The sequence below is a fragment of the Schistocerca cancellata genome, chromosome 1, assembly GCF_023864275.1.
Source record: "Schistocerca cancellata isolate TAMUIC-IGC-003103 chromosome 1, iqSchCanc2.1, whole genome shotgun sequence".
Lineage (NCBI taxonomy): Eukaryota > Metazoa > Arthropoda > Insecta > Orthoptera > Acrididae > Schistocerca > Schistocerca cancellata.
This window is the reverse complement of record NC_064626.1, coordinates 599,857,187-599,874,307: the sequence shown is the minus strand read 5'-3', so window position 1 is coordinate 599,874,307 and position 17,121 is coordinate 599,857,187. Positions and strand designations below refer to the sequence as shown.

The window sequence follows — 17,121 nt, the reverse complement described above, 5'->3', positions numbered from 1 at the left end:
GCCAGAGGGTAGGGAAGGTGGTTTGGGGATTTCATAGGGATGAACTAAGAGGTTACGAAGGTTAGGTGGACGGCGGAAAGACACTCTTGGCGGAGTGGGGAGGATTTCATGAAGGATGGATCTCATTTCAGGGCAGGATTTGAGGAAGTCGTATCCCTGCTGGAGAGCCACATTCAGAATCTGATCCAGTCCCGGAAAGTATCCTGTCACAAGTGGGGCACTTTTGGGGTTCTTCTGTGGAAGGTTCCGGGTTTGAGGAGATGAGGAAGTGGCTCTGGTTATTTGCTTCTGTACCAGGTCGGGAGGGTAGTTACGGGATGCAAAAGCTGTTTTCAGGTTGTTGGTGTAATGGTTCAAGGATTCCGGACTGGAGCAGATTCGTTTGCCACGAAGACCTAGGCTGTAGGGAAGGGACCGTTTGATGTGGAATGGGTGGCAGCTGTCATAATGGAGGTACTGTTGCTTGTTGGTGGGTTTGATGTGGACGGACGTGTGAAGCTGGCCATTGGACAGGTGGAGGTCAACGTCAAGGAAAGTGGCATGGGATTTAGAGTAGGACCAGGTGAATCTGATGGAACCAAAGGAGTTGAGGTTGGAGAGGAAATTCTGGAGTTCTTCTTCACTGTGAGTCCAAATCATGAAAATGTCATCAATAAATCTGTACCAAACTTTGGGTTGGCAGGCCTGGGTAACCAAGAAGGCTTCCTCTAAGCGACCCATGAATAGGTTGGCGTACGAGGGGGCCATCCTGGTACCCATGGCTGTTCCCTTTAATTGTTGGTATGTCTGGCCTTCAAAAGTGAAGAAGTTGTGGGTCAGGATGAAGCTGGCTAAGGTAATGAGGAAAGAGGTTTTAGGTAGGGCGGCAGGTGATCGGCGTGAAAGGAAGTGCTCCATCGCAGCGAGGCCCTGGACATGCGGAATATTTGTGTATAAGGAAGTGGCATCAATGGTTACAAGGATGGTTTCCGGGGGTAACAGACTGGGTAAGGATTCCAGGCGTTCGAGAAAGTGGTTGGTGTCTTTGATGAAGGATGGGAGACTGCATGTAATGGGTTGAAGGTGTTGATCTACGTAGGCAGAGATGCGTTCTGTGGGGGCTTGGTAACCAGCTACAATGGGACGGCCGGGATGATTGGGTTTGTGAATTTTGGGAAGAAGGTAGAAGGTGGGGGTGCGGGGTGTTGGTGGGGTCAGGAGGTTGATGGAGTCAGGTGAAAGGTTTTGTAGCGGGCCTAAGGTTCTGAGGATTCCTTGAAGCTCCGCCTGGACATCAGGAATGGGATTACCATGGCAAACTTTGTAAGTAGTGTTGTCTGAAAGCTGACGCAGTCCCTCAGCCACATACTCCCGACGATCAAGTACCACAGTCGTGGAACCCTTGTCCGCCGGAAGAATGATGATGGATCGGTCAGCCTTCAGATCACGGATAGCCTGGGCTTCAGCAGTGGTGATGTTGGGAGTAGGATTAAGGTTTTTTAAGAAGGATTGAGAGGCAAGGCTGGAAGTCAGAAATTCCTGGAAGGTTAGGAGAGGGTGATTTTGAGGAAGAGGAGGTGGGTCCCGCTGTGACGGAGGACGGAACTGTTCCAGGCATGGTTCAATTTGGATAGTATCTTGGGGAGTTGGATCATTAGGAGTAGGATTAGGATCATTTTTCTTCGTGGCAAAGTGATATTTCCAGCAGAGAGTACGGCTGTAGGACAGTAAATCTTTGACAAGGGCTGTTTGGTTAAATCTGGGAGTGGGGCTGAAGGTGAGGCCTTTGGATAGGACAGAGGTTTCGGATTGGGAGAGAGGTTTGGAGGAGAGGTTAACTACTGAATTGGGGTGTTGTGGTTCCAGATTGTGTTGATTGGAGTTTTGAGGTTTTGGAGGGAGTGGAGCTGGAAGTGGGAGATTGAGTAGATGGGAGAGACTGGGTTTGTGTGCAATGAGAGGAGGTTGAGGTTTGCTGGAAAGGTTGTGAGGGGTGAGTGAGTTGCCTTTCCGGAGGTGGGAAACCAGGAGATTGGATAGTTTTTTAAGGTGGAGGGTGGCATGCTGTTCTAATTTGCGGTTGGCCTGTAGGAGGATGCTCTGAACAACTGGTGTGGATGTGGGAGAGGAAAGATTGAGGACTTTTATTAGGGACAGGAGTTGATGGGTGTGTTGATTGGCTGAGTGGATGTGTAGGTGAAGGATTAGGTGGGTGAGGGCAATGGATTGTTCGGTTTGGAACTGGTATAGGGACTGATGGAAAGAAGGGTTGCAGCCAGAGATGGGAACTTTAAGTGTGAGGCCTTTGGGGGTGATGCCAAATGTCAGACAAGCCTGAGAAAATAAAATATGGGAGTGTAATCTGGCTAGGGCGAAGGCATGTTTGCGGAGGGAATGTAAATAAAACTTAATGGGGTCGTTGTGGAGGTGTTGTGAGGGTGACATGGTACTGGAAGGTGGAAAGTGGAACACGAGGCTGAAATGAAAATGAAAATAAATATAAAAATATATGGGGAGAGATAAAGGTAAAACTAGAAAGAAAATGGAGATCTGGTGTGAAAAAAGGCGAAAAAGGGTTGGTTAGAGCTGGGCTATGTTGATCCTGTGGTGAACTTGTGTAGGTAGATAATGATGTGCACAAAGGTTAGGTGGTTGTGTTGCCGCCAAAACACGTTAAAGGGTGGAGAAATAAGGGAAAATTTCGAAAAAACTACGTGAGGATGTATTAAAAGGGTGGTTTGGTGGTGGCAGATTATGGAAATGAAGCTAACAATTGTCTGATGAAGAAATAATGACGTTAAAACCTGTGGGAAGCGGCTAAAAATGATCGATGATGTGAGAAAAACGGAAATGGAAATAAAGAAAAAGATATTAAAACTAGCCGAAAAGGTTGTTTAATAGCTGAAAGGAACTGTTTGTGAACTGGAAACGGTGGATTTTATAGCAGCGGTAGTGTTGAAAGCGGAAAAAAAAAAAATTTTTGGTTATGGTTTGGAAGTGGGTTACGTATTATTACGTACTATTGAGTATATATCGGCGGGATAAAATTGTATACTGGATTACGGTAAAACAGGAGAAGATGAATAGAAAGTCAAACTGCTGGCAAAAACAGAAGGAGGAAATAAGATGACAGAAAAGACTACGAAATGTAACAGTGACAATAACAATAACAATAACAAACGTGATTGTTGGATTCAAATTAATGATATGAATATAATAGAGGGAAACATTCCACGTGGGAAAAATATATTTAAAAAGAAAGATGATGAGACTTACCCAACAAAAGCGCTGGCAGGTCGATAGACACACAAATAAACACAAACATACACACAAAACTCTAGCTTTCGCAACCAATGGTTGCCTCGTCAGGAAAGAGGGAAGGAGAAAGAAAGACAAAAGGATATGGGTTTTAAGGGAGAGGGTAAGGAGTCATTCCAATCCCGGGAGCGGAAAGACTTACCTTAGGGGGAAAAAAGGACAGGTATACACTCGCGCACACACACACATATCCATCCACACATACACAGACACAAGCAGACATTTGTAAAGGCAAAGAGTTTGGGCAGAGATGTCAGTCGGGACGGAAGTACAGAGGCAAAGATGATATTGAAACACAGGTGAGGTATGAGCGGCGGCAGATTGAAATTAGCGGAGATTGAGGCCTGGCGGATAGCGAGAAGAGAGGATATGCTGAAGGGCAAGTTCCCATCTCCGGAGTTCTGACAGGTTGGTGTTAGTGGGAAGTATCCAGATAACCCGGACGGTGTAACACTGTGCCAAGATGTGCTGGCCGTGCACCAAGGCATGTTTAGCCACAGGGTGATCCTCATTACCAACAAACACTGTCTGCCTGTGTCCATTCATGCGAATGGACAGTTTGTTGCTGGTCATTCCCACATAGAACGCTTCACAGTGTAGGCAGGTCAGTTGGTAAATCACGTGGGTGCTTTCACACGTGGCTCTGCCTTTGATCGTGTACACCTTCCGGGTTACAGGACTGGAATAGGTGGTGGTGGGAGGGTGCATGGGACAGGTTTTACACCGGGGGCGGTTACAGGGGTAGGAGCCAGAGGGTAGGGAAGGTGGTTTGGGGATTTCATAGGGATGAACTAAGAGGTTACGAAGGTTAGGTGGACGGCGGAAAGACACTCTTGGCGGAGTGGGGAAGAAGAACTCCAGAATTTCCTCTCCAACCTCAACTCCTTTGGTTCCATCAGATTCACCTGGTCCTACTCTAAATCCCATGCCACTTTCCTTGACGTTGACCTCCACCTGTCCAATGGCCAGCTTCACACGTCCGTCCACATCAAACCCACCAACAAGCAACAGTACCTCCATTATGACAGCTGCCACCCATTCCACATCAAACGGTCCCTTCCCTACAGCCTAGGTCTTCGTGGCAAACGAATCTGCTCCAGTCCGGAATCCTTGAACCATTACACCAACAACCTGAAAACAGCTTTTGCATCCCGTAACTACCCTCCCGACCTGGTACAGAAGCAAATAACCAGAGCCACTTCCTCATCTCCTCAAACCCGGAACCTTCCACAGAAGAACCCCAAAAGTGCCCCACTTGTGACAGGATACTTTCCGGGACTGGATCAGATTCTGAATGTGGCTCTCCAGCAGGGATACGACTTCCTCAAATCCTGCCCTGAAATGAGATCCATCCTTCATGAAATCCTCCCCACTCCGCCAAGAGTGTCTTTCCGCCGTCCACCTAACCTTCGTAACCTCTTAGTTCATCCCTATGAAATCCCCAAACCACCTTCCCTACCCTCTGGCTCCTACCCCTGTAACCGCCCCCGGTGTAAAACCTGTCCCATGCACCCTCCCACCACCACCTATTCCAGTCCTGTAACCCGGAAGGTGTACACGATCAAAGGCAGAGCCACGTGTGAAAGCACCCACGTGATTTACCAACTGACCTGCCTACACTGTGAAGCGTTCTATGTGGGAATGACCAGCAACAAACTGTCCATTCGCATGAATGGACACAGGCAGACAGTGTTTGTTGGTAATGAGGATCACCCTGTGGCTAAACATGCCTTGGTGCACGGCCAGCACATCTTGGCACAGTGTTACACCGTCCGGGTTATCTGGATACTTCCCACTAACACCAACCTGTCAGAACTCCGGAGATGGGAACTTGCCCTTCAGCATATCCTCTCTTCTCGCTATCCGCCAGGCCTCAATCTCCGCTAATTTCAATCTGCCGCCGCTCATACCTCACCTGTGTTTCAATATCATCTTTGCCTCTGTACTTCCGTCCCGACTGACATCTCTGCCCAAACTCTTTGCCTTTACAAATGTCTGCTTGTGTCTGTGTATGTGTGGATGGATATGTGTGTGTGTGCGCGAGTGTATACCTGTCCTTTTTTCCCCCTAAGGTAAGTCTTTCCGCTCCCGGGATTGGAATGACTCCTTACCCTCTCCCTTAAAACCCATATCCTTTTGTCTTTCTTTCTCCTTCCCTCTTTCCTGACGAGGCAACCATTGGTTGCGAAAGCTAGAGTTTTGTGTGTATGTTTGTGTTTATTTGTGTGTCTATCGACCTGCCAGCGCTTTTGTTGGGTAAGTCTCATCATCTTTCTTTTTAAATATATTTTTCCCACGTGGAATGTTTCCCTCTATTATATTCATATCATTAATTTGAATCCAACAATCACGTTTGTTATTGTTATTGTTATTGTCACTGTTACATTTCGTAGTCTTTTCTGTCATCTTATTTCCTCCTTCTGTTTTTGCCAGCAGTTTGACTTTCTATTCATCTTCTCCTGTTTTACCGTAATCCAGTATACAATTTTATCCCGCCGATATATACTCAATAGTACGTAATAATACGTAACCCACTTCCAAACCATAACCAAAAATTTTTTTTTTTTCCGCTTTCAACACTACCGCTGCTATAAAATCCACCGTTTCCAGTTCACAAACAGTTCCTTTCAGCTATTAAACAACCTTTTCGGCTAGTTTTAATATCTTTTTCTTTATTTCCATTTCCGTTTTTCTCACATCATCGATCATTTTTAGCCGCTTCCCACAGGTTTTAACGTCATTATTTCTTCATCAGACAATTGTTAGCTTCATTTCCATAATCTGCCACCACCAAACCACCCTTTTAATACATCCTCACGTAGTTTTTTCGAAATTTTCCCGTATTTCTCCACCCTTTAACGTGTTTTGGCGGCAACACAACCACCTAACCTTTGTGCACATCATTATCTACCTACACAAGTTCACCACAGGATCAACATAGCCCAGCTCTAACCAACCCTTTTTCGCCTTTTTTCACACCAGATCTCCATTTTCTTTCTAGTTTTACCTTTATCTCTCCCCATATATTTTTATATTTATTTTCATTTTCATTTCAGCCTCGTGTTCCACTTTCCACCTTCCAGTACCATGTCACCCTCACAACACCTCCACAACGACCCCATTAAGTTTTATTTACATTCCCTCCGCAAACATGCCTTCGCCCTAGCCAGATTACACTCCCATATTTTATTTTCTCAGGCTTGTCTGACATTTGGCATCACCCCCAAAGGCCTCACACTTAAAGTTCCCATCTCTGGCTGCAACCCTTCTTTCCATCAGTCCCTATACCAGTTCCAAACCGAACAATCCATTGCCCTCACCCACCTAATCCTTCACCTACACATCCACTCAGCCAATCAACACACCCATCAACTCCTGTCCCTAATAAAAGTCCTCAATCTTTCCTCTCCCACATCCACACCAGTTGTTCAGAGCATCCTCCTACAGGCCAACCGCAAATTAGAACAGCATGCCACCCTCCACCTTAAAAAACTATCCAATCTCCTGGTTTCCCACCTCCGGAAAGGCAACTCACTCACCCCTCACAACCTTTCCAGCAAACCTCAACCTCCTCTCATTGCACACAAACCCAGTCTCTCCCATCTACTCAATCTCCCACTTCCAGCTCCACTCCCTCCAAAACCTCAAAACTCCAATCAACACAATCTGGAACCACAACACCCCAATTCAGTAGTTAACCTCTCCTCCAAACCTCTCTCCCAATCCGAAACCTCTGTCCTATCCAAAGGCCTCACCTTCAGCCCCACTCCCAGATTTAACCAAACAGCCCTTGTCAAAGATTTACTGTCCTACAGCCGTACTCTCTGCTGGAAATATCACTTTGCCACGAAGAAAAATGATCCTAATCCTACTCCTAATGATCCAACTCCCCAAGATACTATCCAAATTGAACCATGCCTGGAACAGTTCCGTCCTCCGTCACAGCGGGACCCACCTCCTCTTCCTCAAAATCACCCTCTCCTAACCTTCCAGGAATTTCTGACTTCCAGCCTTGCCTCTCAATCCTTCTTAAAAAACCTTAATCCTACTCCCAACATCACCACTGCTGAAGCCCAGGCTATCCGTGATCTGAAGGCTGACCGATCCATCATCATTCTTCCGGCGGACAAGGGTTCCACGACTGTGGTACTTGATCGTCGGGAGTATGTGGCTGAGGGACTGCGTCAGCTTTCAGACAACACTACTTACAAAGTTTGCCATGGTAATCCCATTCCTGATGTCCAGGCGGAGCTTCAAGGAATCCTCAGAACCTTAGGCCCGCTACAAAACCTTTCACCTGACTCCATCAACCTCCTGACCCCACCAACACCCCGCACCCCCACCTTCTACCTTCTTCCCAAAATTCACAAACCCAATCATCCCGGCCGTCCCATTGTAGCTGGTTACCAAGCCCCCACAGAACGCATCTCTGCCTACGTAGATCAACACCTTCAACCCATTACATGCAGTCTCCCATCCTTCATCAAAGACACCAACCACTTTCTCGAACGCCTGGAATCCTTACCCAGTCTGTTACCCCCGGAAACCATCCTTGTAACCATTGATGCCACTTCCTTATACACAAATATTCCGCATGTCCAGGGCCTCGCTGCGATGGAGCACTTCCTTTCACGCCGATCACCTGCCGCCCTACCTAAAACCTCTTTCCTCATTACCTTAGCCAGCTTCATCCTGACCCACAACTTCTTCACTTTTGAAGGCCAGACATACCAACAATTAAAGGGAACAGCCATGGGTACCAGGATGGCCCCCTCGTACGCCAACCTATTCATGGGTCGCTTAGAGGAAGCCTTCTTGGTTACCCAGGCCTGCCAACCCAAAGTTTGGTACAGATTTATTGATGACATTTTCATGATTTGGACTCACAGTGAAGAAGAACTCCAGAATTTCCTCTCCAACCTCAACTCCTTTGGTTCCATCAGATTCACCTGGTCCTACTCTAAATCCCATGCCACTTTCCTTGACGTTGACCTCCACCTGTCCAATGGCCAGCTTCACACGTCCGTCCACATCAAACCCACCAACAAGCAACAGTACCTCCATTATGACAGCTGCCACCCATTCCACATCAAACGGTCCCTTCCCTACAGCCTAGGTCTTCGTGGCAAACGAATCTGCTCCAGTCCGGAATCCTTGAACCATTACACCAACAACCTGAAAACAGCTTTTGCATCCCGTAACTACCCTCCCGACCTGGTACAGAAGCAAATAACCAGAGCCACTTCCTCATCTCCTCAAACCCGGAACCTTCCACAGAAGAACCCCAAAAGTGCCCCACTTGTGACAGGATACTTTCCGGGACTGGATCAGATTCTGAATGTGGCTCTCCAGCAGGGATACGACTTCCTCAAATCCTGCCCTGAAATGAGATCCATCCTTCATGAAATCCTCCCCACTCCGCCAAGAGTGTCTTTCCGCCGTCCACCTAACCTTCGTAACCTCTTAGTTCATCCCTATGAAATCCCCAAACCACCTTCCCTACCCTCTGGCTCCTACCCCTGTAACCGCCCCCGGTGTAAAACCTGTCCCATGCACCCTCCCACCACCACCTATTCCAGTCCTGTAACCCGGAAGGTGTACACGATCAAAGGCAGAGCCACGTGTGAAAGCACCCACGTGATTTACCAACTGACCTGCCTACACTGTGAAGCGTTCTATGTGGGAATGACCAGCAACAAACTGTCCATTCGCATGAATGGACACAGGCAGACAGTGTTTGTTGGTAATGAGGATCACCCTGTGGCTAAACATGCCTTGGTGCACGGCCAGCACATCTTGGCACAGTGTTACACCGTCCGGGTTATCTGGATACTTCCCACTAACACCAACCTGTCAGAACTCCGGAGATGGGAACTTGCCCTTCAGCATATCCTCTCTTCTCGCTATCCGCCAGGCCTCAATCTCCGCTAATTTCAATCTGCCGCCGCTCATACCTCACCTGTGTTTCAATATCATCTTTGCCTCTGTACTTCCGTCCCGACTGACATCTCTGCCCAAACTCTTTGCCTTTACAAATGTCTGCTTGTGTCTGTGTATGTGTGGATGGATATGTGTGTGTGTGCGCGAGTGTATACCTGTCCTTTTTTCCCCCTAAGGTAAGTCTTTCCGCTCCCGGGATTGGAATGACTCCTTACCCTCTCCCTTAAAACCCATATCCTTTTGTCTTTCTTTCTCCTTCCCTCTTTCCTGACGAGGCAACCATTGGTTGCGAAAGCTAGAGTTTTGTGTGTATGTTTGTGTTTATTTGTGTGTCTATCGACCTGCCAGCGCTTTTGTTGGGTAAGTCTCATCATCTTTCTTTTTAAATATATATATATATATAAAAAGAAAGATGATGAGACTTACCAAACAAAAGCGCTGGCAGGTACATACAAGACATACAAGACATACAAGACACAAGCAGACATTTGTAAAGGCAAAGAGTACTTCTCTACCCAGCGGTTCCTACCCCTGTAACCGACCCCGCTGCAAAACCTGCCCCATGCATCCCCCCACAACCACTTACTCCAGCCCCGCTACTGGTAAAATGTACACAATTCAAGGCAGGGCCACATGTGAAACTACACATGTCATTTATCAACTGACATGCCTGCACTGCACAGCCTTTTACATCGGCATGACAACAACTAAACTGGCTGAGCGCATGAACGGACACAGACGAACTGTCCGCCTAGGAGATGCCCAATACCCAGTAGCGGAGCATGCCCTGCAGCATAATTCTAGGGACATAGGAACCTGCTACACCGTATGTGCCATTTGGCTTCTCCCACCCAACACCAGTCCCTCTGAACTGCGGAGATGGGAACTTGCACTCCAACACATCCTTTCATCCCGCCATCCCCCTGGACTGAACCTACGTTAAACAACCTCACTCCCATTTACTCTTCAGTCTTCTCCTCTTTCCCTTTCCTCTTAGCCATTCACGCATCTTTTCATCCTGCATAGTTGTGTTTATCTTTATACTATATACCTCTTTACTTCTGTATGCATCCTCTTTGGTTTGAAGCTGGCACAGTACTTACAGTAGAATATCTTTGGCTTCCCTCTGACAACCATGCCTCCATCCTTGCTACCCTCCCTATTTTCCTTTCCCTGTTGCTTCATAACCTGGGTTGTGAGTAACTGAATCTCCTTTCCCTTCTTCCCTTTCTTTCCCCTCTCTCCTCCCTGATGAAGGAACATTTGTTCCGAAAGCTAGGAACATAAATTTTCGGTTTTGTTTTGTGTGTATCTATCGGCTGTACTGAGCTGAGGTAAGTACTGGCCAGCCCCTCTATCTCTTTGTTAGTATTCATCTTTGTTTTTAGGTATATATATATAAACTTTTACATGTTTTGTGATGCATTTAGATGAAAAGTAATCATTTTATTTAATTTATTTTTAAATACCACTGTTGTTTTGTGTTCTAGGGCCCTTAAAGCTAGCATTGTTGAAATGCCCAGTGTTGTAAATGAGTTTTTGGACATTTTAACTGAACAGTTGTGGGATAGAGCAGCAGCTGATTTCCATACTATGATGAGAATGAAATGTGAAGAAGATCCTCTGTCACAAGTAAGTTTAATAACTGCATATAATCTTACATATTTTGATGAGTGAAGACAGTAAACAAGTTTTGTTTTATGTCTGAAATGTGTACTACCTAAATGTGTTCCCCTGTTTTGTAATATACATTGAGTGTATTAACATTTTCTACTTCCAAAATGAGGTTTTAAATTATTTTACTCAGTTCATTGCTTGTAAACAATGATTAAGTAGCTTTTGCATAGTATGCCAAACTGTTATCTGGCACTGTGTGCTGAATATTGAAAGGAGGTAGCAACAGGAGGAATTAACAACAAATAACAGTTGTTTGTTGGTGCCTAGTAGAAGAGTATGACACACTAAATGTAAACCATTTAAGCTCTTCTTCTTCTTCTTCTTCTTCTTCTTCTTCTTCTTCTTCTTTATTGCTCCCCTTCTTTTTTTAAACAAGAACAAGGATGGGGGTGCTCCATAAATTCTTCTGATAATTGTCTGGCATATTGGTCTAGTGGTAAAGACCATGCCTGAAAACTGAAAGGTCATGGGCTCAGATTCTGGGTGGCGTATGGAATATTTCAGTTTGCCTTTAACTGAGCCTTCACCTTTCAGTGAGGTTAGCTTTCATTAGAAGCAACACATTTTTCAGATTCCACTTTTAAACTGCAAGTTTTCTTTCTTCTACAGGATCAATGGAGTAGGTTAGTTGTCAAAGTGGTGTTCGGTTCAAAGACTTGCATAAGGCCTTTGAGCAACACAGCATTATTATTATTGTTATTTATTATTATTATTATTATTATTATAGTTGAAAGTTGGTACCAACTATTAAGACTATAAAGCTCGTATTTCATTTATTAATTTTGCGTCTGTTGGATTCGAATATGGGAACTTTACGGAGGGAGTATGCTTCAATACTAAATGAACTTAACTGTCTCTCTTATACTTTGTGAGTATCAAAGTTTCTTAGTTATAAAATGGAAAAATGTCACTTTAAAATAACAACAGTACAGATCATATTACTTCGTTTCGTTGACCTTTAGGCCTGTAACACATTCCATAACAGTGGCTAGACTCATCCACACTTTTCTTAACATTCAGTATTGCCAAAGATAATTTCTGATATTGTTAAGGAGTATGAATTACAACTACTTTGAACATATTTCCCAAGCTAAACAATTACTGTGCTTCAAATGTGCCCTATACATAAGCATTGGTCAGGATATCCAAACAGAATCTATACTTCCATGACAATTATGTAGATGCCTCCATAAGAGTGAGCAAAAATTTAACATGATGTAGAGAATTTGATGTAGGGAAACTGGGGTCGGCAAAGCCAGTTTAAGGAACTAATAGGAATAAAATCACATTACTGTGTACTTTTAATTTACATTAGTTACATTTAACTGCAGTTACTATCATTGACACAATGAGCATACCGTTTGTACTGTATCTTACAGAATGTGCTGAAACTGATAGGCATCAACTTCAATGGAAGCATGACATCAGTGAACAAGATTCTGATGCTCCCTGACAAATATCCCTGGTGTGTTTTGAATCACATCACAGGCAGCTACAATTCTGACAGCTAACTCCATCTCCATATTCAGTGGGATCTCATACTCAAGTGTCAGTAGATATCCCCATGAAAATAATCAAGGAGATTTGGGTCAGATAACCTCACAGGCCATGGAATAGAACCTCCCCTTCCAATCCAGCAACCAAGAAATACAGCATTGAGATTGTTGTAGACTTCACAGTGAAGTGAGACAGTGCTCCATTGTATTGTATCCACATCCTCTCACGAACAGCCAAGGGTACGTTCTGCTACAACTCAAGTAGATCTCTTTGCACGAACCTCAAGTACAGGTGGCCATTTAGACAGCCAAGTAGAAGATTTGGCCCAATGAGATTGTCACCTACAATGCTGGCCCAGATATTCACAGCAAAACGTACTTTATGGTGTGATTCTATTACAGTGTAAGGGTTTTCCTCATCCCACACGTGGCTGTTCTTGCTGCTCGAAATACCATCATGATCAAATGAGGCATCATCATAAAACAGCATGAGTTGCAGGAAAATTGTCAATCAATCCCTTCTTAGAACCACTGACACAGTGTGAACCTTGGTGCAAAGTCAGTCACAAGCGTTGCATTGAGTCGCCTTGGGTGGTATAGGTGTAATTGTTGTTTGTGGAGTACTTGCCACACGCTAGTATGTGTGGCTCCCATTTCATGTGCAAAATGATGAGTACTTGTAGTGGGGTCTGCTGCAACACATTCCAGCACCTCCTTTTGAGAATCGGATCTGCAAGTGGTCCTCATGTTGCGAGGTCCTTCGTTTCTTCTTTCCAATGAACCAGTCTTTTGCATTCGTCGATCAAGAGAAATAAACACTCATCGTGGTGGATGATGCCTGTTAGGAAATTGTTCACTGTACAGACTTTCAGCAGTGAGAGCATTGTAATATACTTCCCCATAGACAAGGTTCATGTTAGTGAGTTCTGCGAAACTATGGTGGTACTGCTCTGTTGTATTGTACTGTATGTCTCTGAGTAGCACTGAGTAATGAATGGGTCTGTCATTGATTCATAGCACATTCTGTCATGGGACAACATACATATGATACAACGGATCCACTTTATGGACGGCGCTCTACATTGAAGCAAGCAGAGGAAACATACATTTTCGTCAAACTCAAAAGCTAATTAGTTATCAACTGTTTGCTTAAGGTTGTCAAACACCGTAAGCCTGTATAAAAAATAGAGCATAAATTTTCAGGTGGAAAATGAGATCAGTTTACCATGGTTATGCCAATATAGGAAAACTATAAAAACAAAACAGAAAAATATTTTACTATCTGCCATGCTTCTAACCATGGAGAAGAACGTTTTACTTTGTTTCACTGACCTTTTGCGTATATATATATATATATATATATATATATATATATATATATATATATATATATATATATATATATATATATATATATATATATAATAGAGGGAAACATTCCACGTGGGAAAAATATATTTAAAAAGAAAGATGATGAGACTTACCCAACAAAAGCGCTGGCAGGTCGATAGACACACAAATAAACACAAACATACACACAAAACTCAAGCTTTCGCAACAAACTGTTGCCTCATCAGGAAAGAGGGAAGGAGAGGGAAAGACGAAAGGATGTGGGTTTTAAGGGAGAGGGTAAGGAGTCATTCCAGTCCCGGGAGCGGAAAGACTTACCTTAGGGGGAAAAAAGGACGGTAAAGGTAAGGTAAGTCTTTCCGCTCCCGGGACTGGAATGACTCCTTACCCTCTCCCTTAAAACCCACATCCTTTCGTCTTTCCCTCTCCTTCCCTCTTTCCTGATGAGGCAACCGTTGGTTGCGAAAGCTTGAGTTTTGTGTGTATGTTTGTGTTTATTTGTGTGTCTATCGACCTGCCAGCGCTTTTGTTGGGTAAGTCTCATCATCTTTCTTTTTAAATATATATATATATATATATATACACACACACACACACGCACGCACACGCAAAAGCAAAAAGTTATACCTCAAGGGTAAACAGTGTGTCGTAAATGTATACAGTGTGACCTTAGTTCAAATAAATTAGCTAGTGTAAAGTATTTGTAGCAGAAAAAGTTGAAAAACATAAGAACTAAAAAAAAAATATCCTCACAAGCAAACGCATAATCAACTTCTTAACTTTGCCACACATCTTGTAGCTGATTTTTGTTGTTTACTACTGCTGAGAATGCCTGGGATGGTGTGCCTGTTTGCATGTTGAAGCACTGATTATCTCATTGTGGCAGCAAGCTGCTGGCGTGCTCGGTCTGCCAGCTGCTTGGGTGGTCAGTGACCTCCTAACTCCCAGGAGAGAGGGACTGTAAACAGAGCTGGTGCACAGCTCCCCTCCTTTGCAGCCTCCACTTCTTTGGCTGTCCTTGGCAGTGAACGAGGTGAGGGGTAGCACAGGACTGTGGTGCCAGATCTCTGTTCTGTGACATATAAACAATAGTGTGGCTCAGCATTTATACTCGTAACCGTAAATCAAAATGTGCACAGTGTGTAAAACGCCTGCATTTTTGGTTGGTGTTGTACTAGTTCCACTGTTTGCAAAAATGGCTGTCTACATTGCTGCTCACGTACAGTGTGCTAACATAAACCGTATGGAACACTAGACAAACCACTGTTCATAAACATTTGAGAGTTCTTTTATTTTGTGGGTGACACTCATTCTTCTTGCTGGCCCAATTGTGGTCGGTTGCATCATTGTCAACTTCATCAATGTCTTCTTAGGCCATATATGTAGATATATATAATATTTATGTATTTGAAAGATTTGGGGAAGGGGAGGCGGAGGGGGGTAGTGGCATGCCATTTCGGCTCTGCCTGTTCCGCTTCGTGCAGGTCTGCATGCATACGATTGACCTTAACTGCACACTGCCCTGTCATTCAATTCCTCCTGTGTCACTGTCTCTAATTAAGTGAGCAGTAATCATTTAATCATCTCTCACACATTCGTGGTGGTAATCATGTCTGCTTTTGCTTCCTTCACCATTGTTTCCTCTCACCTCTCCTCTCTTCCAGTTGGTGGAGATACTTGTCATCATATCTGCTCTTCAGTTTCAATTTTTGTGCCAAACAGATGCCTACAAACTTCACATGGCAGCCATTGCACCACCCAGCATACCATGTGACATTCCCCATATGGTGCTTCCAAATACTGATCTCTCTCTGATCCCTTTTCCAAAAATTCAGAGTATGTTCAGTCATACCTCTGGTTGTATGGGTGGTTGCAAATTGAATTTAAAATCTTGTCTTCTTTGCTTTGAGATCCATATTTTGCCAGGAACATTCTCGAACACTGCGAACCACATTTTTTTTTTTTTTTTCTAAGCATGTTCCCGAATTATAAGCCTCGTCTTCATCTCATTTACAATCCAAGCAGTTTTGGCCATCTACTTTTCAATTTATGACAGTAAACTGCAGAAATTGCATCTATGAGGTCTGTCCAAAAAATTCTGGAACATTGTAATTTTGCGCCATTGGTGTGTTGGAGCAAAATGCAGTTTGCATACCTGCACAGGTCTGTGTTTAATGTGTAACTGCCAGAAGTTTCATTGTTGTATGTTTCTTAGTTATTGTTGAGTGCTGTATCGAGTAGAACGTTCTGTCACACAGTTTATGAATTTCGAGATGGCACTGTTAGAGGAGAAATGTGTCTGCATTAAATTTTGTGTGATACTCAAGAAAATCTTTACAGAGAAACACCAAATGTTGCAGGAAGACTACAGTGATGAGTGCTTAAGCTGTACTTGGTGTTCTGAATGGTTCACATGGTTGAAAAATGGCCAGATGGAAGTTAAAGATGACACTTGTTCAGGAAGCCCTTTGATGACTACCGACAATGCTCATGTAAGGAGTGGAAACGGAATTGTGTGTGCCAATCGAAGACTGAATGTCTGAAAGATTGCAAAAGAATGTATCATTTCAGTTGGATCAAGTCATGAAATCTGTAAACAGCATCTTGGAATGCATCATGTTGCCACCAAGTTCGTCCCTTGGCTCAGAAGTCAAGCCCAGAAAGACCTTCACCTCGAATCTGTGAAGAACTTTTGGATTGCACAAATGAGAACAAGATGTTCCTTAAGAGAATCATAACTGTTGATGATACATGGTCTATGATTGTGATGTTGGGTCCAAGGTTCAATCATCACAATGGGCCGGGAAAAGTTCTCAGAGACCAAAAAAAGCTTGTCAGGTCAGGTCAGATGTCAAAGCCATGCTGATAGTTTTCTTTGACTTTGAAGGATTAGTTCATCGTGAATCCGTCTCACAGGAACAAACTGTTATGGTATAATTGGGATGTGTTGTGATGCCTGTGAGAAAATGTGAGAAGGAAACAGCCTGAAATGTGGCAGGAAAATTCATGACTCTTGTTTCATGATAATGCACCCACACATTCAACTCTGTTTGTGCATGACTATTGCAGTAGAAACAAAATCACTATGCTTTCTCGTCTTCTTATTCTTCAGGTCTGATCTCTGTGGACTTTTTTTTTATTTCCAAAGTTGAAAACCCTGTTGTAAGAACTAAGATTTGCAATGATAGACGAGATAAAAGAAAATTCACAGACAGTGCTTTGCATGATCCAGCGAGAGATGTACCAAGACAACTTCCAGAAGGGGAAACAGTATTGGAAATGGTGTATCAGTTGTGGAGAGGAGTATTTCGAAGGTAAGCATAGAAAAATTTTGTGGACAAAGTTATGGAATTTTTTGAAC

At 44.0% G+C, this 17,121-nt stretch overlaps 1 protein-coding gene across 1 annotated transcript in view; it reads left to right on the top strand.

The window, feature by feature from the left end:
- Positions 1–17,121, top strand: part of LOC126182228 (mitochondrial intermediate peptidase) — a 148,796-nt gene that overhangs the window by 82,597 nt on the left and 49,078 nt on the right. Inside the window, exon 6 of the mRNA XM_049924832.1 lies at positions 10,728–10,869. Within this exon, the coding sequence (XP_049780789.1) occupies positions 10,728–10,869 (142 nt within the window). The remainder of the gene's footprint in view (positions 1–10,727; positions 10,870–17,121) is intronic.